At 23.1% G+C, this 26,690-nt stretch overlaps 1 protein-coding gene across 3 annotated transcripts in view; it reads right to left on the reverse strand.

Annotated features, from left to right (window-relative positions):
* Positions 1-26,690, reverse strand: part of LOC117173990 (pre-mRNA-processing factor 39-like) — a 63,483-nt gene that overhangs the window by 1,464 nt on the left and 35,329 nt on the right. For all 3 annotated transcript variants that reach the window (XM_033362676.1, XM_033362675.1, XM_033362674.1), the window contains exons 9-12: positions 23,875-24,277; positions 17,656-17,820; positions 13,195-13,581; positions 6,484-6,770 (exon numbers count right to left, since the gene is read on the reverse strand). In XM_033362676.1, coding sequence (XP_033218567.1) covers positions 6,484-6,770; positions 13,195-13,581; positions 17,656-17,820; positions 23,875-24,277 — 1,242 coding nt within the window. The remainder of the gene's footprint in view (positions 1-6,483; positions 6,771-13,194; positions 13,582-17,655; positions 17,821-23,874; positions 24,278-26,690) is intronic.

The following is a 26,690-nucleotide window of genomic DNA, read 5'->3' on the forward strand; positions in this document are numbered from 1 at the left end:
TAAAAGAATTTATGATTTTTAACAATATTTTTGTTGTTCAGGGCCATGTCAGCGATTGAATATAAATTATTTTCTAGCTCAAACATATTCAGAAATTACAGTGATTCATATACAAATTTAAAATTTTGAAATGTAATAATATATTTAAAAAAAAAAAGAAGTTGTTTCTACTTTAAAAGAGAACTCTTTAACAAAATACTGGAATTTTCAACAAACTAATTGAATTTTTAACATAATAGTTGAATATTCAACCTAAAAAGACAAATTGCCAAAGAAAAAGTGCTATGGTTTATATTTTAATCAAAAATGAATAAAATTTATACAACAAAAGAAAAGAACTTTAAAACTAAAAAGACGAATTTCTAACAAATGAAGATTTTTAACTTAAAAAATAAATAAAAGTTTGTCTAAATTATTGAACCTTCAAACCAGAATACTAATTTTCTTTATAAGAATGTAATTTTCAAACAAAAAATATGACTGTTCGACAAAAAATTAATTTTACACGAAACTGAAGCACTTTTACGCAAAAAAAAGGAAATTTCAAACTAAAATATTATTTTTTGACACTAAAAAAACGCGAATTTTCAACTAAAAAATATCAATCTTAAAAAATGGAAAAGTTCCATTTTCCGTTAAAAAATTAATTCTAAACAAAAAAAAGGAAGTATTTTACACTAAACAGTTAAATTTTCAACCAGACTTCAATAAAAAAATTCAGAATGTAGTTTAACTTTGACCAAAGTAGTGGAATTTTCAATTAAAAAAGATTAATTTATAACAAGATAAATAAACTTTTAACTAACGCGATAACTTTTAAACTTAAAAGATAACTTTTTAACAAAATTGTTGAAGTCTCTAGCAAATAGTTGCATTTTTATCAAAAATATGAAATTTATCTCAAAGCAGAAGAATTTTTTATTACAAAAAAAGTTGAGTTTTCATCTAAAAAAGATTCCAGTTAACTCCGTGACATCAAAAATTGAATTTTTGTTACGAAAAAATAAGTTTCGACAAAAAAATTGAATTTTCAACCAAAAAGGAAGAATTTTCAACAGAATAGTTAAATTCTCTACGAAATAGTTTCATTTTTATCCAAAAAAAAGATCAATTTTCTACTAAAACAGAAGAATTTGTAATCAAAAACAATTTTTTTTATAAGTGGAACTTTCATCCAGAAAATATTTCAGTTCATTTTTCAACACAAAAATATAAATTTTAAACAAAAAGTAAATTTTCTACTAAATAGTGAAGTTTTCAAGAAAGATATTACAATAGCTTAATTTTTAATCAAATAGTTGAATTTTTATTTTAAAAAAATTTAATTTCTGCTAAAGCAGGTAAACTGTAAAATAAAAAAGACAAAATTGCAAAAAAAAGTTGAATTTTTAACCGAAAAGTTAACGAAAAAATGCAATTTTCTATCAATTAAAATAAATTCTGAGATTCTCATAAATTATCAGCGAATTTACTTCTCGGTTATATTCTCATTCTCGTTACCGTTCTCAAAGTAATATAACCGGCTCAGAACTCTAATTGGGAATGGTTAAAGTGCGATACACCACCAGGTGATAAAAATTCGAACTAGAAAGAATAGGCATGATTTTAAAGATGCATTTTAATTTGTGCAGAAAAGTGTGTTAGGAATTTTTTTTGAGTTTAAAGGATTTATTAGATAATAAAAATAAGTTTTTATCGAAAACAAAGTGGAACTTATATATCATACAGCGAAAAACCACAATTTTTGACAGAAATATTGGCCCAAGAAAACAATTATTGTTCTCTTTATTGTGATTTTCAAAGGATTATAAACTTAAATAAACTTATTTTGAAGCAAAAATGAACTCAAAATAAATTTTTATCAATTTACACATGAAATATTTACTATTTAAAGATCTGATCTAAAAGTTAGGTTAGAATTCGTATTTAAATTTCAGTCGTCTATTATTCGTATTATTGTCAAAATATGGATAAAATTTGTTGCTACATACATTAATTAAAGTTTATTTAAGTTTGAAATACATTGAAACTCACATGAAATAATGAAATAATTGTTTCTTTTTTTTTAAAACCTATTTCACAAAAATGTGTTTTTTCACTGTATAAGATGGAAATTGTATCTAAAACTATTTGTTTTTTATGAAGATTTGTTTTTAGCTTTTAATCGTTGTTTTATACTTCACAAAACTAGCGTAAAAACACTTTTATGCCCAAATTAATTTACATCTTTGAAATTGTACCTTCTCTTTCCAGTTCCAGGTTTCGACACCAGGTGACGCAATGGTAGACCACCATTCCCCATATTATCTCATACATTTTAATTTTTCAATACAAATTGGTAAGTATGCATTAAAATTTAATAATATCGATGTACTTTTTAAAATAAATTAACTTTTCTGCTGAAAAATGATCTTTTCAAGTAAAAAATATAACTGTTTTGAAGAAAACCCATTTTTTTTTACTTGAAAATTCAATGGTTTGGTTAAATTGTTTTTTATTTCTTGATTGAAAAATGTTGTTTGATTAACATTTGAAATATTTTCTCGAAAGTTCGTCTTTTTGGTTTCAAAATGTATCTTTTTAATTATAAATTTTAACTTTTTAATTATTCAAAATGATTTTTTAGTAGAAAATTCGTTTTTTTTGCCAGCATCAATTTTCTTGGTTAGAAATTCATCTTTTGGGTCAAAAATTAAATTATTTCATTTAAATATTCATGAATTAAGTTGAAAATTGATCTAGTCAGTCATTTACAATTTTAGTTGAAATTTCATCACTTTGTTTGAAAATTTAACTACTTTTTGAGTTTTTTTTGTGTTGAATGCAACTTTTTTAACTGAAAATTTAACCTATTAAATTAAATAATTAAAATTAAATTAAATAATTTAACTTTAGACCAAAAAGAGGAATTTTCAACCAAGAAGATCAACTCCTACAACAACAAAAAAGAAAAATTTTCTATATTGAATTGGAATAAGTTAAAATTTCAGCAAAAAAAATTATATTCAACTGAAAAAAATAACTCAACCAGAAAAATCAATTTTCAACTAAGATGATCAATATTTAAATGAATTAATTTAATTTTTGACTCAAAAGATGAATTTCCAACCAAGAAAATTGATATCTACCAAAAAAGATGAATTTTTAACTAAAAAAATAATTTTGAATAATTAAACAGTGAAAATAATTGTTTAAGAAAGAGCTGAATTTTTAACCAAGTAATTTTATTTGCAACCTGAAAGGCGAATTTACAAGTAATATGATAAATATTTAACAGGAACATTATAATTTTCAACCGAATAGAAGAATTTTTAGACTAGAAGATTAACTTTCAAAGAAAAAGCTAATTTTCTATTTAAAAAATAGTTTTTTTAACATAATACGTGTGTTTTTCGATTCCACTGAAAATTTATCTGGTGTTATTTATTTAATTAAATGTAAATGTTGTAATAAAGCTTATATAGGTAAAACTGACAGGAGATTAAAAACTATAATTGCTGAGCACAAAAGAGATTGTGAAGTTGGGAATTTTAATACAGGTTTGTCGCAATATTCTTGGAATTTCAATCATTACTTTGATTTTGGTTTTAAACGTATTAAAATATTAGCTACAGAAAAAAATACTTATCAACGACGTATTATTGAGTCTATTTTTATAAACAAATATCGTAAGATTTCAGTTAATTTACAGACTGAAATTCTAAATATTAATAAAATTTATCAAAGTATTATAAAATAATGTTTTTAATATTAATCATCTCTATATGTATATATGTGTATATGTATGTATGCTATATGTGTGTATATATGTATGCATATGTATCGATGTGTACATATACACATTTAAAATTTTTTTTTAATTTCTTATTTCAAATTTAAACTCAATTACGCGCTTCCACATCAGTGGTTTTCAATGGAAACTTGCCTATTACATCATCGTTCATTACGTATTCTTCATGTATTTCTGAAACTGTCAATTTCTGTTCGCCTGTCCTAACCTACGCTAATTTGTTTTTTCTCATACAAATTAAAAAAAAATGTAGTTCTAACCGAGTGAAGTCTCGAAAAAAAAAAAATTGTTGAGACTTCTAAAAAATGACTAAATTTTAATTAATTTTTTAAAACAATTGACTGAAATGCTACTTTTCTTTGACTGGAAATTGATCTGTTTGACTATTTTAAACTATCACCAACTCAGGTAACAATCTATTTAAATCTACGTAATTATCCATCATATTTGTTTCAGACTAAAATTACTAATCTTTAATATAATTATTTAGGTTAAGAACCTTCGGAAAAGGTACGCATGTGTACCAGAACGTCAGGAAGTTTCAAAAGGAGTTTTTTCTAGTAAATAAATATCTGAGTTTCGAAGAACATGTTTTTTTGGCTCATATTTATTTTTTCGATTTACGATTGGACCGTAAGACATAAATAATTTGAAATCTACGATTTGAAATCAATAAATATCAACGGTCGAAGAAAGGATTGATTTGTTTCATCAAATCATTTTACAATTTGAACAATATAGCTAAAAAAAATTATTCTATTAAAAAATATCAATTTACAGTCAAATTGTTAAATTTTGAACTAAGAAAGATCAATTTTAAACTAAAAATGGAAAAGTTAAATTTTCATTAAAGACTTTAATTTTTTACAAAAAAAAAGAAGAATTTTCCATAAAGAGATAAATTTTCAAACAAGTAGTTGAATTTCTAAGTAAAAAACGTCAATTTAAAAACAAAACAAAAATACATTTTTTATTTAATATTGAACAGCAATATATTTTCTTATGAAATTTTTTTTGCCAAAAAAGGATGGAAAAGATTTACAATTACAAAACAGACTTCCAAACTACCTTACTTTTCGACTCATTAGAAACAAAATTAATAATTAAAATAAGAGGGAGAAAATAATTTTTAACCAAAAATACAATAGTTAAATAGTTAAATTTTCAGTGAAAAAATTCATTTTTCAGCCAAAGAAAAAACAAATGTTCAGCAAACAAAATATAACTTTCAACAACAACAAAATAGTTAAATTTTTAAACAAACGATTTATTTTCAACTAGAATGAAAAGATTTTAACTAGAATCATTAAATTTCAAACAAAAAGATTCATTTTGAAACCAGAGGATTTATTTCTACCAAAAAGTCAAAATTTTTAACTAAAAAAGATAATTTTTTAACTAAATATTGAATAGTTATATTACCAGTAAAAAATTAATTTTGAAAAAAAAAATTTCTAAAAAATAAATCATTTTTCAACATGTTCTTTTTTTAAAATTAATTGTAAAGAAAATCTAAGATTTCAACTACATCTTCAACTGAAATAGTTGAATTTTCAAACAATAAAAAAGTTATTTTTTGCTAAAGATGATAAATTGTCACCCAAAACTTAAATAATTACATGTTTGAGTTAAAAAATTGATTTTAAGCTCAACAGATGAATTTTCAATTCGAATACGTTAAATGTTCAATAAAAAAATTACTCTCAATAAAAAAATCTAAATTTCAACAAACAAAAACTAACTTTAAAAAAAGTTACATTTTCGAAGAAAGTGATGAATTTTTAAATAAAACTGTAAATATTTAACTGGAAATTCTTGAATCTTAATCTATAATAATTGAATATTTCACCAAAAAGATAAATTTTCACAAAAAAAAATTTTTTTTGCCCAAAACGACGATTTTTCAAGTTAAGAAGATCATTTATCAGGAAAAAATTGAATAATTAAATTTTTGTCAAAATAATTAATGATCAACTAAAGAGATGTATTTTTAAACTAAAATTACATAATATTGAAGTGGAATAATATTTACATAAAAATTTTTTTTTCATACAATGTAAAAAAAGTGTTCAATCAAATAGCTAATATTTTAAGTAAAAAACAAATTTTTAATTAAAACGATAAGTTTTTAATAAAAAAATTAACTTTTTACAGAAGAGCTTAACTTTCAACCACGTGATTTTATTTACAATCTAAAAGATTAATTTCCAACTAAAATGATCCAATATTTAACTGCGACACTTGAATATTTAAGCAAAAAGAAGAATTTTTTATCAAGAAGATAAATTTTAAAAGGAAAAAATAATTTTCTACAACAAAAAATCGATTTCTAACCAAATATGTGGATTTTCAACTAAAATGATGAATCTTCAACTGGTATAGTTGAATTTTATACGAAAAATATGAATTCTCAACCATAAAGATTAATTTTTTTACAGATAAAGTCAAATTTGTCACAAAGCACATACATTTTCATACAACTAGTTTAATTTCTAAACAAATTTTTAAAAAATGTATCTAATGTATAAATATAAAAGTATATAAATATAATAATATATAAAGTAATGTTAAAAAAATCTATAAATACAATTATAAAAAATCAAAAAAAATCTCAAAGTTGCTCATGTTCCTCCTTAAATGATTTACAAAAAAAAAAAAATAAATAAATAAATAAAAAATGTATGAAAACTTACACTTTGCTGTCATCGTTCTTGACCTTCTTGCGTTCCTTCGCCTGTTTTATACACTTTTGGAATTGTTCATGAGCTTTTAGAACCTGTCGAATGTCCGGACTGAAGTCTTCGAGAAATTCCACTTTGCGCTGAGCAAAAAGAACTCTTTGCTCTAAATCGGCATGTTCCCTGTCAATGAACATGTCCATGTATCCGACGATTTCCTGCGTGTCAACTGGATTCCTCTGTAGTCCTAAATCTATCAACTGAAGATACAATCTTGGATTGTCCTTGTCTTTGTCTGCAGCCTGAAATCATTTATTTTTTATTTTTTTATTAACAATTCCGCCAAATAAACAAGCTGCAATCCAGACAGTCGAAAGTAATTTTCATAGGAAATCCAAATAAATTTAAACTTCTTTGTGGACCTTTTTTTAAATGAAAATTAATTAAATTTCTTAAGGGCATGTGATACTTACAGTTTCCCCGGCTTTTTTCCACAAAAATGAAAATTTTAAAAAACTGAATTCGGAGATGCTATAAAATATCAAAACGGACGTCCCCGGACTCTTTTTTGAGGGATAATAACAAAAAAAATTTATTGTGCTAAATAAAAATTTTATGCATATGTATTATTTTGAGGTTACGTCGTTTTTCATCTCTGCCTTTCCGATAATCTGGAAATTATTTATGAAATAAACTTTTTTGATTGCCTGCAAAAAGGGTTAGTTAAGGGAGATTAGTCACTATTTTTTTTGCAAGTCCAAAGTTTTCGGCCAAAAATATTGTGTAGTTTGGAAGTAACGCACAGGAGAATTGTAACATACATAACCTCCAAATGTACACACGTTTTTAGCAATATCAAACAATTTTTTGAAAAAAAAAAAAACACAAATAAGGTGTGCGGAGACGTTCGTTAGCATGCTCGCTATCATTTCCCAAATTTTTAAGACAAAATATTGATTATTCTAGAAAAAAATCCGTCGGAACCTAAAACTGGTAAAATCGATACTAATTCCTAAGCGCTATGCAAATTAATCAGATTTTGCTAAATTTAAACTTTTTTGAATTAAACCAAAAAAAAGTGTGAGGGGACGTCCGTTAGCATGGTCGCTACCATGTCCCAAATTTTTAAGACAAAATGTTGATTATTAAAGAAAAAAAGCCGTCGGAACCTAAAACTGGTAAAATCGACAATTTTCTAAGTATCACATGCCCTTAACTAAAAAATTAACTATTCCATTTTGGGTTGAAAATTGATCTTATTCAGTTAAAAATTCATTTATTTTATTAAAATTGATCCTTTTTTCAGGGTCGACGAAATAAATTCCCGGTCATTTCCCGGTTCGCAAACATTTTTTACGGTCAATGAAATTAAAAAAATGGAACACTAAAGCTAAAAAAATTTCCACTTGAAGTAATAAGAACTGAGCTGAAAATGAAAGCACTTAAAAAAGGAAGTGTTATATTTTTAACTATTAAAATTGAAATTGAAAAGTTTTTGATTAAAAAATTTTGTATTCAAATGCTCAATAATTTACGCGTATAAAATTGAAGGTACTAACATTTTTCAATATAAAAAAATAAAAATCCACGTTAACATTTTCAATGCTCTAAATTAAAAAATCAATCAACGAACTTTAACATTTTCAAAATTATATAATTTTAAGGAATTTTAAGCTAGAAACATCAAATATTGAAAAATTGAAAGATTTTTAACTGAACACTTCTTAAATTAGAAATTCAATTATTTTCTTTTTAAATAGTTTAAACATCCTTACAAAAGTTTCAAAATTTTATTTCAAAATCTTGGGAAATCTAGAAGTTGTTTTTAATTAAAAATTATTTTGGAATTTGTTTCAGAACTTCTAAATATGTGTCAAAATGAATTACATTTTTTCTACGATTTTCAGAAAATCCTGCAGATTTTAAACAACATTTTTATAAACAAAAAAAATTAGATTCTTTTCAAGAATTGTAAAAAGTTTCAAAAGAATAAAAACACTTTTTTCAGATTCATAGGAAAATTAAAAATAATTTTTTATTCTGAAAAAATATTTCAAAAAAGATTCCAGAAGATTTTAAGAAAACTTTTTAAAATTCGCAGGATGAAATTTTGTATACAAATGTTCATTTGTAAATTATACATCAAAATTTAAAAATTTCACTTACAAATTAAGAATTTTTCAAATACAGGTTTTCTATGTCAAACAATTCAGTTAAACATTCTTTATTTTTAAATATTTGGTTTCAATTTACTAAATTAAATAAAAATTCAAGTATCGCTAAATATTTAATAATTAATCTTCTTTTCAAATACAAATTTCAAATTGAACCGTTTTTATTCACTTTTTATTACTTAAAGTACAGATGATATAAAAAAAATTTATTTATTAAATTAAAATGTTTTTCACCTAAAATTTTCAACATAAAAGTCTTTTATTTTTTATTTATTCGAGTCTTTAAGAAAACATTTAAAAAATCTATAAATTAAAAATGTAAGTTTAAAAATAAACATTTTTAATTGCAAATCTTTAAAGTAAAAAAATCTTGAATTACGCATTGTAAGATAAATAATAGCATAAATGAAAAACATAACAATTTAACTAATTATTTAAAAACTGTTGAAATCGTACGTAAACAGATTTTTCTTCTACAAATTTGTAAAATTCGCAGTAAAAAAAAATTCACTGTCATTTCCCGGTCCAGCGTCCACCTTGTTTTTTTGGTCGAAATTATTTCAAATTCCCGATCAATTCGCGGTTAAGTTTTTCAATTTTCCCGGCCAAGTAAAAGTAAAATATTCATATTTTCCGTGAAACTCATTTATTTTAATTTATCAAGTTCATTCTAAAATCTTCAAACATGACAGCGAAAATTTTTTTAATAACTGAATTTTGAAACAAATACCTCAATTTTTAGCAAAAATGATAAATTTTTTGCTAAAATGGGGAAAATTTAACGGAAGTACTCGAATTTTCTACTATAAAGATGAATTTTCAAACAACAAGATTAATTTTCTACAAAAAAAAAAATAATTTTTCAACCAAATAGTTGAATTTTTAATTTAAAAAATTAACTTTTAACCTGAAATGGAATAGCTACATATTTGGTTAGTAAAATTGATGAATTTTCAAATGGAATAACTGAATTTAAAACCAAGAACATAAGTTGAAAAAAATTAATCTTAAACTAAAATATTTGAGTTTTTAAATGAGCCAAAATGACTTTTTTACTGAAACAAAGATAAACCGTTAACAAAACTTAAATAATTAAATTTTAATAAAAAAAATGTTCAACCAAACAGATGAATTTTTAACTAAGACTATAAAATATTCAATTAATATGATAAATATAAAAATGAAATAACTGAACTTTAGCCAAAAAAGATGAATTTACAAAAAAAAAAGAACGTTCAACCAAATAAATAATTTTTAAATTAAATTTATGGTATATTTAACACGTATAATAGTTTTATTTTCAGTTGAAAAAAATGGACAACCAAAAAGTAAACAAATTTTCAACAAAATAGTTAAATTTTCGGAAAAAAATTCTTTCCTTCAAAAGAAAAAACAATTTTTCAATTAAATAGCTCACTTTTCAAACCAAAAAATGAATTTTTCATTAAAATTATAAATATTAAAAAAAAAAGAATTTTTAAAAAGAATTAAAAACTTTTAAAACAGTAATTTTTTCCAGCCTTAAAGATGAATCTTCAACTCAAATGATAAATATTTATTTGGAATACTTGAATTTTTATCTGACAAGAATAATTTTTAGACAAGAAAATTAACTTTGAAATAAAAAGATTATTTTCAATATTCGCGCGGAATAAGTTAAATTTTCATTTTAAAAAATTCTATTAAGCAAAATTAAATAGTTACAATTCGAACAAGGTGATTAAATTTAAACTAAAATTGTAAATCATTGATTAGAATAGGTGAATTTCAAACCAGAAAGACTAATTTTCAACTAAGATGATGAATATTGTCAATTAAATAATTTAATTTTTGACCAAAAAGATGAATTTTCAGCCAAGAACATTGATTTCCACAAAAAAAGACGAATTTTCCACTAAAAAGTAATTTTGAATAATTAAAAAGTTTAAATAATTTCTAATAAAATAGTTGAACTTTTAACCGAGGTTATATTTCCAACCCGAAAATTAAATTTTCAACTAAAATGATATTTATCTGACTTAAATTTCTAACCAAAAAGAAGAATTCTGAAACAAGAAGATTAAATTGCTAAGAAAAAGCTAATTTTCTGCAAAAACAAAAATAGATTTTCAGTTGAAGGAATTAATTTTCAACGAAACTGATGAATTTTTAACTAAAATGATGAATGTTCAACTAGGATAGTTGAAATTTGTATGAAAAAGAGGAATTTTCAACCATGAAGATTAATTTTCTATAAAAAGACAAATGTTCCACAAAGTAAATAAATTTTAAAACCAATAGTACAATTTTTAAGTAAATAATGTTAATGATTGGCCAAATAGTTGACATTTCATTCAGAAAAAAAATTATTTATTTAAAATCGAACAGAAATCTATTTTCTTATAAAATAATTTTTTGCGCTAAGAAAGTGTAAAAAAGATTTACAATTAAAAAAGAGGCTTGAAAATTGAAAAGATAGAATATAAATTTTCAATCCAAAATAGAATAGTTAAATTTTCTCTTAAATATCTAAATTTTCATAAAAAAATATATTTTCAACAAAATAGTTTAATTTTTAACTTGCAGTTAAATTTTTTGATAAAAAAATTATTTTCAACAAAGTAGTCACATTCTCAACCAGAGATTCTAAATTTTCTAAATTCACTAAAATTAATTAAATAATGGAAACTTGAATTTTGCTACGATCAGAAGTATATTCTCTGTCATTTTCTGGTGAATAAAATTTCAGGTATTTCCCGGTTTGCCGGTCAATTTGAATTTAAGTTGAAAATTTAACTTTTTTAGTTAAAAATTCAAATGATTCGTAGAAAGTGAAACTAATTTTCTAAAAATGAATTTTACAGGTTAAAGATTCTTGATTTTATTTGGAAATTATTCGTTTGAGAAAATATTAATTTTTCTAAACTGAAAATTTAAGTGTTTGCTGCAAAATTCATGGACATTATTAAAATGTTTTATATTTGTCGAAAATTAGTCTTTCTGGTTGACAATTCAACCATTAGGTTTGAATGTTTAATTATTTGGCTAAAAATTAATCTACTTTATAGAAAATTCAATAAATTTGAGAAAAATTTCCTTTTTTTATAGATAATTCAACTGTTATGTTAAAAAATATTATTTCTTTAATAAAAATTTACTTACTTGCTTGTTAATGAACATTTTCTTCTTGAAAATTAGATTTTTTTGAGTAGAAAATTAACTTTCTTGGTTAAACATTAATTTTTATGATTGGAAACTTATTTTTAAACTAAAATTTTTACTATTTCGCTTGAAAAATCATCATTTTCATTTGAAATTAGTTTCTTTCTGTAAAAAATTATTCTTCCTGTTGAAAAGTCAGGTTTCTTCACTGACAATTCAATGACTTGGTTAAAAATTAATCTGCTTTGTAGAAAATTAAAAAAGTTAAAAATCGTCTTTCTGAGATAAAAATTGAACTACTTTGGTAAAAAATTCAACTTTATGGTTGTCAGTGAACTTTTTCTTCTTGAAAATTCTTCTTTTTTATGGAAAATTAAACGTCTTTATAGAAAATGCATTAATTTTGTGAAATATTAATTTTTTAAATTAAAAATTGAATTCTCGTCTTAAAAATAGTCTTTTTGGGATCAAAATTTGTACTTATTATTTGGTAAAACATTCAACTACTTTGGTAAAAAATTTAATTATTTGTCTATCAAATAATGGTTTATTGTCGAAAATATTTCTTTAAACTTAAAATTTAACTATTTCAGTTGAAGATTTAGATTATAAAAAAAAAAAAGAAAAAGATTTTAGTTTCAAAGTAACCTTCTTGGTTCAAAATTTAATTATTTTGTTTAAAATTTTTTTGTGAAAAATTAATCTTCCCGTTGTATGAAAAACAGTGTTTTTTTTTAATCCATCAATTTAGTGAAAACTTAATTTTTTTTGGTTGTCAATTAACTTTCTCTTGTTGAAAATTCGTCCTTTATGACAGAAAATTAATTTTTTTGGCTGAAAATCCATTTTTATAATTAAAAATTTAACTATTTAAGTTAAAAGTTCATTGTTAAAGTGGAAAAATCTACCTTTTTGCTTTGAAACTGACCTATTTCGTTTAAAATTCACGTTTTTGGTTGAAATTCCAATTATTTGGTTACAAATTAATCTACTTTGTAGAAAGTTTAATTATTTGATCAAAAATTCAAGTATTTAGTTGTCAATTAACTTTATAATGTTGAAATATAATTTTTTAGGTTGAAAATTTCATTACTTGGTTAAAAATGTATCATTTTATTTCAAAATTAATTTTGTTAAATTGAAAATTAAACTATTTTGTTGAAAATTCGTTTTATTACTGGTAAATAATTAATGATTTTTATTAAGAATGTAACTATTCGGTATAAAATATCCTTTTTTTTTCTTGTTGATGTATCACTTTAGTTAAAAATTTATCTCTTTTGATGAAAATTTCTTTATTTTCTTAAAAGTCCATTTTTTTTTGTTGAAAATTCGTATTTTTGGGTTGAATTTGACGGGTTTTGATTCAAAATAGAATATATTTTGGTAAGAAATATCAACAAAATCTCACCTTAAGTAAAGTTTTAACAGCCTTGTCCGTGTCATTTTTGACTTTACACAAAAATCTTGCGTACTTTACAGCGATATTGTTCGCGATGGTCCTATTTTTACTATTAGCGATGTAACTTTCATAAAGTGTGCACGCCTTGTCAAGATCTCCTCTTCTTCTTTCAAGATTTATCCTTCGGTAGGCAATCTGCAACATATTTGGAAGAACGGCGTCGATGTTTTCCAAAATTTCCGCGGCCTTCTCAAAGTTTCCTTGGTTCTCTTCGAAAGTCGCCCATTGAAGGTGAAGATTCGGTTTTTTCGGATGGTGAACTGTACAGGCACGTGTGTAAACATCTCGTATTTTCTCCGAATTGTCACCCTTCGAACTCTCCAGGAAACGAACAAACTGACAATGAAAACAAACAGATTGATTTATTTTCCTTAATTTATTATCATTTTAGGGCTGCCGAATCAATGCAAAACGCTCATAGGGCACTTTTTTCCTGCTCAAACGGTTACAAATTCAGAATAAATTCATAAAACTTCAGAAAAATGCCACTGACTTCCGTAAAATTAGAATTTATTTAAAAAAATTTAAGGCAAACTAGAAGAATTCGATGAAATTTATAAAAATTTAAAGTGAATTAAAAAAAATGGTAATAAATTGAAAAAGATTCAAAAATATTTTTAAAAACACTTCATCGAATTCATTAACTTTGAAATTAAAGGATGGTCATTTCCCGGTTCGCAAACATTATTCACGCTCAATGAAATTAAAAAATCCGAACTCTAAGACTAAACAATTTTCCATCTGAAGTAATAAGAACTGAAGTGCAAATAATTTAAAGCCATTTTAAGCCCGAAAAAAGTTATTTGAATTTTTCCAACATTTTTTCAAAAATCCTGCAAAATAAAAAATATTTCCTTAAAATATTCCAGATACATTTTTGACTATTTGGGAAATCTTGTTAAATATTATCTTCAGATTTTTTTTCGTTCTTTTAAAGCATTTCACAATTCTTACAAAGCTTCTAAATTTGTTGTTCGAAATCTGAAAAAAAATCTATATTTCATTTTAAATTAGGCAACCCTGGGTTATATGCACCAAAATTTTTATATGAATAATCTAATTTTTTCGGTATACGTGAAAGCTTCGTTTAAATTATTTGAAATAATTTCAAATTTTACATGAATTTTTTATCTTATCGGAACATCGAAATATCTCTTCAACTAACACGAATTTTTTCTAGAAATTTTTTTTTTCTAGGTGTTCAATATTTATTTATACATTAAAATTCAATAATTTTACTTACAAATTAAAAGTTTTCAAATAGAAAAACTAAAACTGTAACGCTCAAAGTTTTTTTTCAGTTTTACATTTTTTTTCTAATTACTGATTTTAATGGAGATTCAAATATTTCTAAATATTAAGCAATTGATATTTTTCTTAAATAAGACATTTTTAAATTTTACACTCAAACAATATCTGAAATTAATAAATTTGAATATAATTATTGATAATAATGAATTAATAAATTAGTCAATAAAAATAAATAAATAATTATCAATATATTATTATGAAGTTATTTTAAAATTGAAAATAGTTTATAAAGTTTCCTTCGGGTGCTCAAATTTTTTTAACTATTAAAACTTTCCAATTAATAAGCTTGCATTTTTAACGCTAAAATCTTGAAATTTTTACATTTTGAACTGATAATTTATATTTACAGTTGATAATAAAAAAATTTGTTCTCCAAAATTGACGATTTCGAATAACGTATTGTAAACTGAATGATATAATTAAAACATATAACAATTCAACTATAACTAACAAAAAAAATGTTAAAATCAAAATTCAACACATTTTTTTTCTGAAAATGGTTGAAATTCTCGGTCAACAAATAAATTCAGAAGAATCCAAGTGAATTAGGAATTAAGGGCGAATTCCGCAAAATAATTTCATATTTTTGAAACACTACTACTAATTTCTAACCAAAAAAAGTAATAATTCAAATTAATTGGAAATAATTCTAAAAATCGGAAAAATTCCATTGGTTTTAGTAAAATTTGAGCGAATTTAAAGGAAATGAGAAGAATTCGATGAAATTTAGAAAGAAATAAATCCTAAATAAAAAGCAATCAACTGAATTGAAAACAATTCAAAAGTATGAAAAAGGTGATGAAATGCCTAAAAGTTTCTAGAAAATTCCGTATCTTCAAATACAAGCGCTTTGAAATCCCGTCAAATTAATAAAAATAATAAACAAATTCCTTAGAATTTTTTGAAATTCCATACGATATGAAAAAATTAATTAAAACTGAGTAAGTTTGAAATGAGTATAGAAAAATTTAAAGAGAAGTCAAAAGAATTTGTTTAAAGGCAAAAAAAAAACTTTAAAGAAATGCATTGAATTAAGTAAAATCGAGTTAATTTAGAAGAATTCAAAAGGATTTAAAAGAATTCAGGGCGAATTCCAAATTAATTGCAAAAAATATTTTAAAATCTTTTAAATCCTACGAACTCCCTCACTTATTTTTAAATAAATTTTTTGAAATATATTAAATTACTGAAATCAATTAAAAATTTATTTTTATAATTTTTCAATAACCTAAGATATGTCAAATCCTTTAAAATTGTTTCAAATGCTTCAATTGCATAAGATAATTGAAAGTACAAAAAAAAACAACGGTTGAATTAAGTAAATTTAGAAGATTTCCAGTGAATTAAAACAATTCAAAAGAAGTTCGCTTGAATAACTTTTTAAAAATCGAGAAATTCTATGAAACCTGGCGATATTTCCTGAATTTTGTTTATAAAATCTCGTGAAATATTTTAAAATATCTTAAAACCTTACAGGTCCTATAAAATTATTCCATATCTTATAAAATTCGATAAAATATTTCAATCCCTTTAAAATCCTCTCAAATATTATTGAAATCAATAACAAATTCTTTGGAATTTTGAGATTATGATTCAAAATGATCAAATGATTAAAATAATGAAGACTTGAATTTTTCTGCGACCAGAAGTAAATTACTGATTTTCTAATTAATATTTGCTTGTATGAATACAACAAACCTTTGTTTAGCCCCATATCACAGAAAGAATTTGTTTTTGATTCAAACAAACCTATTTACAAGTATAAGTTGTTCTAAAAAACTTGATATTTCCAGAAATCCTGGAAATCATATCAGCAATCTTATAAAATTCCTTGGAATATTTTTAAATATTCAATAAACTCACAGGTCCTGTAAAATCCTCCATATCTTAAAAAGTTTCTATGAAATTCTTTAAAACCGTAAGCAGATTTTTTAAATCCCGTAAAATGATTAAAACCCTTAGAAATTCCTTGAAATTTTCTAAATTTCTTGAAGCCTTGAATTTTTTTTAAATAACCCAAAGTATTTCAAAGTCATTGGAATCCCTTCAAACTATTGAAATCAATCACAAAAGTTCTGGGAATCTGTTTAAATTCCCTAAAATATTTCAAATATTCAATTTATTTGACAGTTGACGATCAAGTTTTACCAGGTTTATAGACTCTCGAGGAAAAGTTTCTTTAAGTAGTTTTTTTTATCTTTATAATCTTTTTTTTATATCTTTTGAAATGCTTTTAAACTTTTTAAAGGTCTTGAAAATTTCCGGGAATCTTTTACAATACCTTCAAATATTTTTAATCCTTCGAAATAACGTTAAATTACTGAAATTCATAAAAAAAGTGCAATCTTTTAAAGTAATCTAAAATATTAAAAATCCTTTAATTCCGAAAATCTTGAAAAAATACTGCAGCATATTTTAAATCCTTTGATCATTTTATCAATTGATTCTTAGGTTCAATTAAACAAAAACTTTTAAAATTTCGTAAAAATCCATTGAATTAAGTAGAATTGAATTAAAAAAATTCAAGTGAATTCATAAAATTCATAAGAATTTACAGAACTTCGGATAAATTAATAATAACATTTCTAAACACTTTTCGTGAATAAATCCCTTAAAATAATTTGAAATCTTATAAAATAACTTAAAATATTTTAAAATATCCTAAAACCTTATAGGCTCTGTAAAATCACTCTAATCGTCCGAAATTCTAGAAAATTCTTTATCCTAAAATATTTCAAACACTTTGAAATCTCTTCAAATTAATGAAATTACTAGAAAATTATTTGGAATCTTTTAAAATTCCCTCAAACATTTCAAACTAAAAGGTCTTGAAAATGCCTCAAAATTTTTTAAAATACACTAAAATCTTAAAAATACCTTCAAATTTCTGAAATCTATTAAAAACTTCTCGGAATCTTTAAAAATACTCTGAAATATTTCAAAAGAATTTCTTTAGGAAATTAACTCATTTTTGCTATTTTTTATTTTTATCAAAATGCCTGACTCTCGAAAGCTTTGATCTTATTATAATTTTTTCAAGTTAAATTATGGATTGCAAATAGGGTAAATATGCAAATAATAATGCAAATAGACACATACCCTCATCCAGAATTCATCATAGAGAGCACAAGCGATGAGACACCTTTCAAAAAGGATAATAATCCTGCTTAAATCCTTCTCATTAATTTCATAATCGAGATACTCCTTCCAGTTTTTCAACTGGCAGCGTTCCAAGGGTTTCACGTGGAAGTACGGCCTTTTGATCTAAAAAAAAAGAGGAAAGATTAATAAATATCATTCTTTGGCATTAAAAAACCCTGTTTTATTAAGAATAACCACTCAAGACTTCGAAAAAAAATGTTAATCTAAAAGGATTAATTTTCTATATAAAAAAGAATGGTGTTCAACAAAACAGTTGAATTTTCAAACAAAGAAGACGAATTCTCCAACAAAAAAGACGAATTCTAAGTTTAAAAAATTTGGTAGTTCAATTTTCAACTTAAAACGAAAACATTTTAACCGAAAATATAATTAATTACATAATGTTTCAATTAAAAAAGTAATTTTCAAGCAAAATAGAAATGAATTTTCAACTAAAAATGATAAATTTTCAGTTAAGAAACTGAAAAAATAAATTTTAACAAAATAGTTTAACCTTCATCCCATAAGATGAATAAAAAAAAAACGAATTTTTAACAGAGTAATTGAATTTTCATCCCAAAAAGACGAACTTTTTTAGAAAATAAGGAAATTTTGATTGTTACCAAAAAAGATATACAAAAAAAAGTTCATTTTCGACCAAAATAGCTAGATTTTCAATAAATAAAAGATAATTTCTTAACAAAAAATATAATAGTTGATATTGCAATCAAAAATTATTTTGATTTTAAATCAAAAATAGTTGAATTTTTAACCACATAGTTGAACTTTCAACATACAAAGGTGAATTTTCCACCAAATGGTATAATTTCTTTAAATGAAGAGATTGAACTTCAAATAAAAACAGCAGTATTAAAAAAAATGAATTTTCAAAAAGAAGATTTATTTTCTACAAGAAAAAACTAAGTTTCCACAAAAGATATGAATTTTTAACTAAAAAAAAAGAGATAAATTTCAAACGAAAAATGGAATCATTAAATTTCCAGTTAAAAAAATTAATGTTCAGTCAAAGTGATAAACCTCAAACTTATATGATGAATCTTTGATTAGAATAGTTGAATTTTTAACAAAAAGATTAATTGCCACCAAAAATATTAATTTCCAACTAAAAAGAAAGATTGTTTTGAATCAAAAATTAAATAGTTAAATTTTTAGTTTAACAAATTAACGCTGAACCAAAGAGATGAATTTTCCACAAAAACAATGGAATATTAAATTGAAACAGTAAAAAAAAACTAATTTTCAAAAAATAGTTACATTTTCAAACAAATTAATGAAGTTTCAACTGATTTGCAGAATCTGTAACTGGGATAGTTGAATCTTTATCTAGAATAATTAAAATTTCAAATTAAATTATGAATCTTGAACTGTAATAATTGAAAATTTTCACCAAACAGATGAATTTTCAACCAGACGCTTGAATTATGAATAAAAAGACATCAATTTTCAACCAAAAAAGGAATAGTTGAATGTTTATTTAAAAAAATATAAATTTTAAACAACAACAAAATTAAAGAAGTAAAATTTTCAAACAAAGTGATGAATTTTCAACTAAAAAGACTGATTTTCAATCAAAAAGATCAATTTTTACCAAATAAGATTATTTTTCAACTAAAAAAAATTACTTTGGAACAAACAATTTAATATTTACATTTTCAGTTAAAAAAATTAATGATGAATCAAAGTGATGAATTTTAAACTAAAATAATGGAACATTCATCTGGAACAGTTACTTTTTCAGTTAAAAAACTAATATTCAACAAATAAAAAAGACAAACAAATTAAAACAAATCTTTGCATTTAAAAAAAGAAAGTGATATATTTTCAACTAAAATTATAAATCTTTAACTGCATTAGTTTAATTTTAAACTTAAAAAATGAATTTTCAATTAAAAGGGTGAATCGTTAACTGCAGAATTATTCAATCAATAATTAAATAGTTCAGTTTTCTTTCAAAATAATTAATGTTGTACCAGAGAGATCAAATTTCAACTAATTTGATGAAATGTTCAATGGGAATAGTTAAATTTTTAGTCTAAAAACATTAATTTTCGACAAAAAAAAACTAATTTTCAAACAAAGTGATGATTTTTTAACTGAAATAATGAATCTTTAACTGCAATTGTTGAGTTTTTAATTAAAAATGTGAATTCTAAACTAAAACGATCAATCTTCAATTAGAATAATTGAATTTTCAACAAAAAGATTAATTTTTGCCAAAAATATAAATGTTCAATTAAAAATTATAATTTTTTATACAAAAATTAAATAGTTAAGTTTCCAGTTAACAAAATTAAGGTTGTGCCAAAGAGATGAGTTTTCAACTAAGAAAAATGGAACGTTCAATTGGAATAGTTAAATTAAAAGGTTAAAAAACTATTATTAAAAAAAAATTGATTAAAAAAAATATATCAATAATATAATAATAAATAATAAATTTTAATAAAACAGAAATTCTAATAATTGAAAATTTCAACCAAACAGTTGAATTTTGAACTAAAAGAAATCAATTTACAATTAAAAAAGGAATAGTTAAATGTTTAGTAAATACATGAAATTTCAACCATTTTTCGTAAAAATAGTCTAATACAGTTAATATATAGCTACCTCTACAAATAAAGTATCATTGTTATTCAATTTAATATTACAATAAAAAAAAATTATTCACGCTCTCCAAAAGATTCCCTGTAAAAAAAAAGAGTTGAAATTTCTTAATTTTTTTAGCAATTAATCTTTTGATTGAAAATTTAAGTACTCCAGCTGAAGACTTAGCATCATTTAATTGAAAATTATCTTTTCAGTTTAAAACTCAACTATCCCAATTGAAGATTCATTTCAATATTCCTTCATTTCAGTTAAAAATGCATCTCCTATGTTTTACAAAAATTGTCTTAACTAAACATTTAATTATTCAATTTTTGTTTAAATTAATCCTTTCGGGTGTAAATTAGAAAATGTAACTATTTCAATTTAAAATTCATATTTTTATTTGAAAATTCAACTATTTCAGTTGAAGATTCATTATTTTGGTTACCAATATATATTTTTTAGTTGAAAATTTACTTTATCCAGTTAAATATTCCATCATTTTAGTTGCAAATACATCTTATTGATTGAAAGATAATTTTTTTAGATTTTGCATTTAACTATTCAATTTTTCGTTAAAAAAATTATATATTTTTTATTGGATAATTCATGTCATTTGTTAAATATGTGTCTTTTTTGAGAGAAATTTTTTCTTGCTTGAAAATTCAAATATTCCTGTTAAAGATTTATAATTTAAATTGAAAATAAATCTTTTTTGGTCTAAACATCAAGTACTGAAGATACATCATTTTAGTGGAAAATTCATCGCGTTGGTTAAAAATTTAACTATTTTGTTTAAAATTAATTTTTTAACTGACAATTAAACTTCCATTTATGGGTTTTAGTTCAGAATTCAACTATTAAATTGAAAATTGGTATTTTTTAATAGAAATTAAAACTATTTGATTGAAAATTCATCAATTTTATTGATTTTTATTTTTATATATCTGGAAACAGGATGGCCGTTTTAATCGAAGAAAAAACTTCCCGATCATTTCCCGGTACGCAAATATTTTTCACGGGTTATGACATTTAAAAAATTAAACTATATTCAAAACATTTATCCATATGAAGTAATAAACAACAAATTAAAGCATCCTTTAAAGGCATTCTTTAAAAGCTTTAAAATTTTATTTCAAAATCTTGAGAAATCTAGAAGTGGTTTTAAATTTTCCCAAATTCAAAATCATTTTTGAATTTTTGGTCAGAACTTTTAAATATATTTCAAAATAAATTGACTTTTTTCTATAACTTTTAGAAAATACTGCTAATTAAAAAAATTTGAATTTATAAATAACAATAGAACACTTATTATTTTTAAAAATATTAAAGTAATATTAAGAGATATTTAGAAGTTTTAAAAAGATTCGAATTAAATTTAGAACTTGAAATAATTTGAAATACTTACATCCGAATTTAAAATAAAATTTAGATTTTTGCAGATTTAAAACAAAAAATTTAGAATATTTTTAAGAATTTTGAAAGACTACTAAGGAATAAAATTTTTTTTAAAGTTTCTTAGGAAAATTGAAAATGATTTTTCACTTTCAAAAATTATTGTAACAGAAATTTTAAGAAGATTTTAAGAGATTAAAAAAATTATCAAAGAAGAACATGGAAGATTTTAAGGATTTTTTTTAATTTGCAGGATTTTCAAAATTTGTAGGAAAATTTCGATTAATTTTAAAATATATTCACAAGTTCTGAAAAAAATGTTAACACACTTCGTTTAAATTACTGTAAATAATTTCAAGTTTTTGATTAACTTTTAATCTTTTTAAAACTTCTACATATCTCTTAAAATTACTCAAGTTTTTTCTACAAATAATAAGTGTTCAATTGTTATTTATGCGTCAGAATTTAACAATTTCACTTATAAATTCAAAACTTTTTACATTATTTTCTTTTAAATATCTGGTTTCAATTTACTTGTCTGAAATGAACAGTGAAATGTTGCTAAATATTGCTAAATATTTGTAGGAAAAATCCGAATAATTTTAAAAGATGTTTGGAAGTTTTTAAACAAAATTTTTAATAATGAATAATTTGAACAAAAAATTTGAAATAAAATCTTGAAACATTTGGAAATTTTTTATGCATTGATTGATTCTTAAATTTAGAAAATCGACAATGATTTTGATTAGGTTCCAAAAATATAAATCCAGGTTAATATTTTCAATACTGTAAATTAAAGAATTAATGAACTAACTATAAAAATTGTCAAAATTATATTATTCAGTTATTTTAAGCCATTAAATATTTTAAAATTTAAATTTCTTTCTACTTAAAAGTTCTTAAATTAGAATTTAAATTATTTTCATTTTAAATAGTTTAAGCATCCTTGAAAAACTTTAAAAATGCATTTCAATATCTTGTGAAATCTAGAAGTAGTTTTAAATTTGTCAAATTTAGCTTTATTGAAATTTTTTTTCAAAATTTCTCCAAAACTTTAAAAATTAATTGAATTAATCCTACAAATTTTACAAAATCCTGCGAATTAAAAAAAATGTCCTTAAAATTTGGATTTCTAAATAACAATTGAACAAAAAGATTAAAAATGAATGTAGAATTTGAAATTATTTCAAATAATTTTAACGAAGTGTGTTTACCGAAAAATGTGGTTATTCGTAACGAAATTTCGGTGCAAATACTCACAACCTAATTTAAAACAAAATGTAGATTTTTGCAGTTTACAAAAAAATTTGAAAATGATTCTTCAATTTGAAAAATTATTTTAACAGAATATTCAAAAAGATTTCAAGAGAATTCCAATATTATTAAAAACGAACCGGGAAGAATTTAAGGTTTTTTAAAAAAAAGTTTAAGATTTTATAAAAATTGTAGGAAAATTTTTCATTATACAATTTTTTTTTCTTCCAAATTCAACATTTTATTAAGTAGAACAATAAAAATGGTAACGTTAAAATGTTAAAAGTTTTTCGATATTTTAACAATTCAAAGCTATCTATGTCAAACAATTAGGTTTCAAATTGTTCACTTTTAAATATTTAGCTTCAATTTAGTCTTCTTAAATTACAAGTCAAATATTGCTAAATATTAAATAATTGTCCTTTTTCTTTATCAAAATTTAAAAAAATTAAATGGGTTGAAAATTGAATAATTTAGACTGAAAAAATATTTTTAATTTAATAAAAGCCTTTAATTACGAATTAATTTCGAATCTGGAAATTCTTGAAATTTCCACGGATTTAGAATCGTTTTATCAAATCAATTATTATTCAGTTTTTAATACTGAAAGTACAGATCCATTTTAAAAATTACTTATTTATATTTACAGTTGATAAAATAAACTGTTTTTTTATCAAAAATTTGCAACTTCAAACGCCTTTAATTTTTAATTGTTGAAATCTTCATGACTGCACGTTAAAATTTTTTAAAAATTAAAATTTTAAGTTTAAAAATAAAAATCTAAAATAGAGAATTTTTCAGGTAAAATATTTTCAAATTATGCATTATAAACTGAATGATATCATAATTGAAAAAGATATCAATTCAACACCTTGCGTACTTGTTGAACCGCCCCAAGCAAAAAGACAAATATTAAAAACGTACCCCTTCTTCAAAGCTCCATCTGGCAGCGACCGAATTGACATTAGCTTTGTGCATTTTACGTCTGCTGCTAATTATTTTTTCCCGTATGGCCCTCGTCTCCTCGTCTGTGGGTGGCACTTCGTGTGGTGGTGGCTCTTCCCCAGGAGGTGCATCTGCCGAAGATGCTGGAGTGACATCCTCGGATTTCAGGAGAGTCTTCACCTCCGAGCGAAGTGTTAGAAAATCGTCAACGCTGAGAATCTGATTGGGAGCGTTGGCAGAGACAAACTCCTGGAATGCCTCAAAGTGAGAAATATAACCGAGCGTTGGCGTGCAGAGCAGACGATCGTAAATCGCAGTCACTTTGTTCAAACGCTTGCCCTCCGTTTCCCATTTTATGTAGCTCTCCCACAATCGGTCCGACCTGGAAAAAAGAGGAAAAAAAAACAAATTTGATCACGCAATATTATTAGCGGGAAAAATAATTTTACAAAATATTTTTAAAGAATCAGCATAGAAATAACGATCAAGAGCCTCTGCTGAAATAATCCCGGAAAAAATTTCCAAACAATTACAAGTTTTTTTTCCAGATATATCAAAATCAAGCAGATTGATGAATTTTTAATCACGTAGTTCTATTTTCTACTAAAAAATAACAATTTGCAACCAAATAGTTGAATTCTGAACTAAAAACCATAAATGAGAGTTTAATTTTCAGTTAAAACATTAATTTTCAACAAAATAGTTGAATTCGCAACCAAAGTGATGAATTTTCCACTAAAATGATGAATCTTCAATAGTAATAGTTGATCTTTAAACCAAACAGATTAATTACCAATTTAAATTATAATTCTTTATCAGGAATATTTGAATTCTCAAGCAAGAAGACAAATTTTCTCCCAAAAAAGACACACATTTAATAAAATACGTGAATTATCAAATAAAAAAATATATAATTTTTTCAACGAAAAATTGAATAGTTTAATTTATGATTAAAAATATTATCTTTTACCCAATGAGATGTATTTTAAACTAAAATGAGGGAATATTTAACTGAATTTAATAAGTATTAAAAAAATTAATTAACAAAAAAATTGAATTCTCATGAAAATACATCAATTTTCAATTAAAAAAGATAGATTGGTAACCAAAATAATGAATCTTCATCTGAAATAGTTGAATTTTAAACTAAAAATGATAAACCTTTAACTAAAAGAATTGAATTTTCAAATTTTCAACCAAAAAGATGAATTTCTAGTTAAAAAAAAAGAATTTTAAACAAAAAGATTCAATTTCAATCAAAAAATTTCTACTAAAAATACAAATTTTCAACTAAAAAAAAATTTTTTTAAACAAAAATTAAAGTTAAATTTGTAGTTGAACAAATTAATGGTCGAACAAAGAGATGAATTTTCAACTAATATGATGGAATATTCAATTAGAATAGTTACATTTTCCGATAAAAAAAAATCAAAGAAATGCTTTCTTTTATATTTACATTTTTAAACAATGTGATGAATTTTCATCTAAAATTACGAATGCTTAACTGCAATAGTTTAATTTCAAACTAAAAAAAATAATTTTTCCACTAAAATGATGAATTTTGATCTCAAACAATTGAATTTTGAACAAAAAAATTAATTATTAAACAAGAAGATTAATTTATACCAAAAAAGATTTATTTTTCAACCAAAAATTGAATTCTTACTTTTTTATTTGAAAAAGATCATATTCAACCGAGGAGATGAATTTTTAACTAAAACGATGGAATATTGAACCAGAATAGATACATTTAGGGTTAAAAAAAAAAAACAATAATTGTCGAAAAAAAAACAACAATTTTCAAACAAAGTGATGAATGTTCCATTTAAAATGATGAATCTTTAACTGGAATAGTTGAATTTAAAAATGAAATGATAATTTTTCAACTAACCTGATGTATTTTTAACCTGAAGAATTTAATTTTCAAACCAATTTTCAGCTCAAAGAATTAATTTTAAAGATAAGAGATGAATTTCCAACTTAAATTATGGAATATTCAATTGGAATAGTAGTTAGTTTTCGACAAAAAAAAAAACAACAACTAATTTTCAAACAAAGTGATGAATTCCGACTAAGATTATGAATCTTCAATTGCAATAGTTAAATTTTCAATAAAAATATTAATTTTCAACCAAAAAAGATGAGTTTAAACCTAAAACTGAATAGTTAGATTTTCATTAAGAAAAATTAACGTTGAAACAAAGTGATAAATTTTCGCCTAAAATTAATTTTTAACTAAAATAGTTGACCAGAATAATTGAATTTTCAACAAAAAGAATAATTTCTAACCAAAAATATTAATTTTCAACCCTAAAAGATAATTTTTCAACCGTAAATCGAATAGTTAGATTTTCAGTTCAGAGAATTAATGTTGAAGCTAAGAGATGAATTTTCAACTGAAATGACTGAATATTCAGTTGGAATAGTTACAATTTTTAGTTAAAGACTCATTTTCAAAAAAAAGTCTCAGAATTTCTAAATAACTTTTAAAATGAATTGAATTTTTTGAATTGATGTCATCATTTAAATAAAGTGTTTGTACCGACAAAATTCGACTATTCGTATCGAAATTTCGGTGCAAATGCACACAATCTAATTTAAAACAAAATGTTTATATTTGCAGATTTAAAAACAAAAAATTTAGAAGCTTTTTAAGAATTGTGAAAGGCTCCAAAATAATAAAAAAAATTTCCTAATATTTCTAGGCAAATTAAAAATGATTTTAAGAAATTTTCAAAATTGTCAAAAAAGACCCTGGAAGATTTTAAGGTTTAAAAAAAAATTTGAGGATTTTC

Source organism: Belonocnema kinseyi, chromosome 5 (genome assembly GCF_010883055.1).
Source record: "Belonocnema kinseyi isolate 2016_QV_RU_SX_M_011 chromosome 5, B_treatae_v1, whole genome shotgun sequence".
NCBI lineage: Eukaryota > Metazoa > Arthropoda > Insecta > Hymenoptera > Cynipidae > Belonocnema > Belonocnema kinseyi.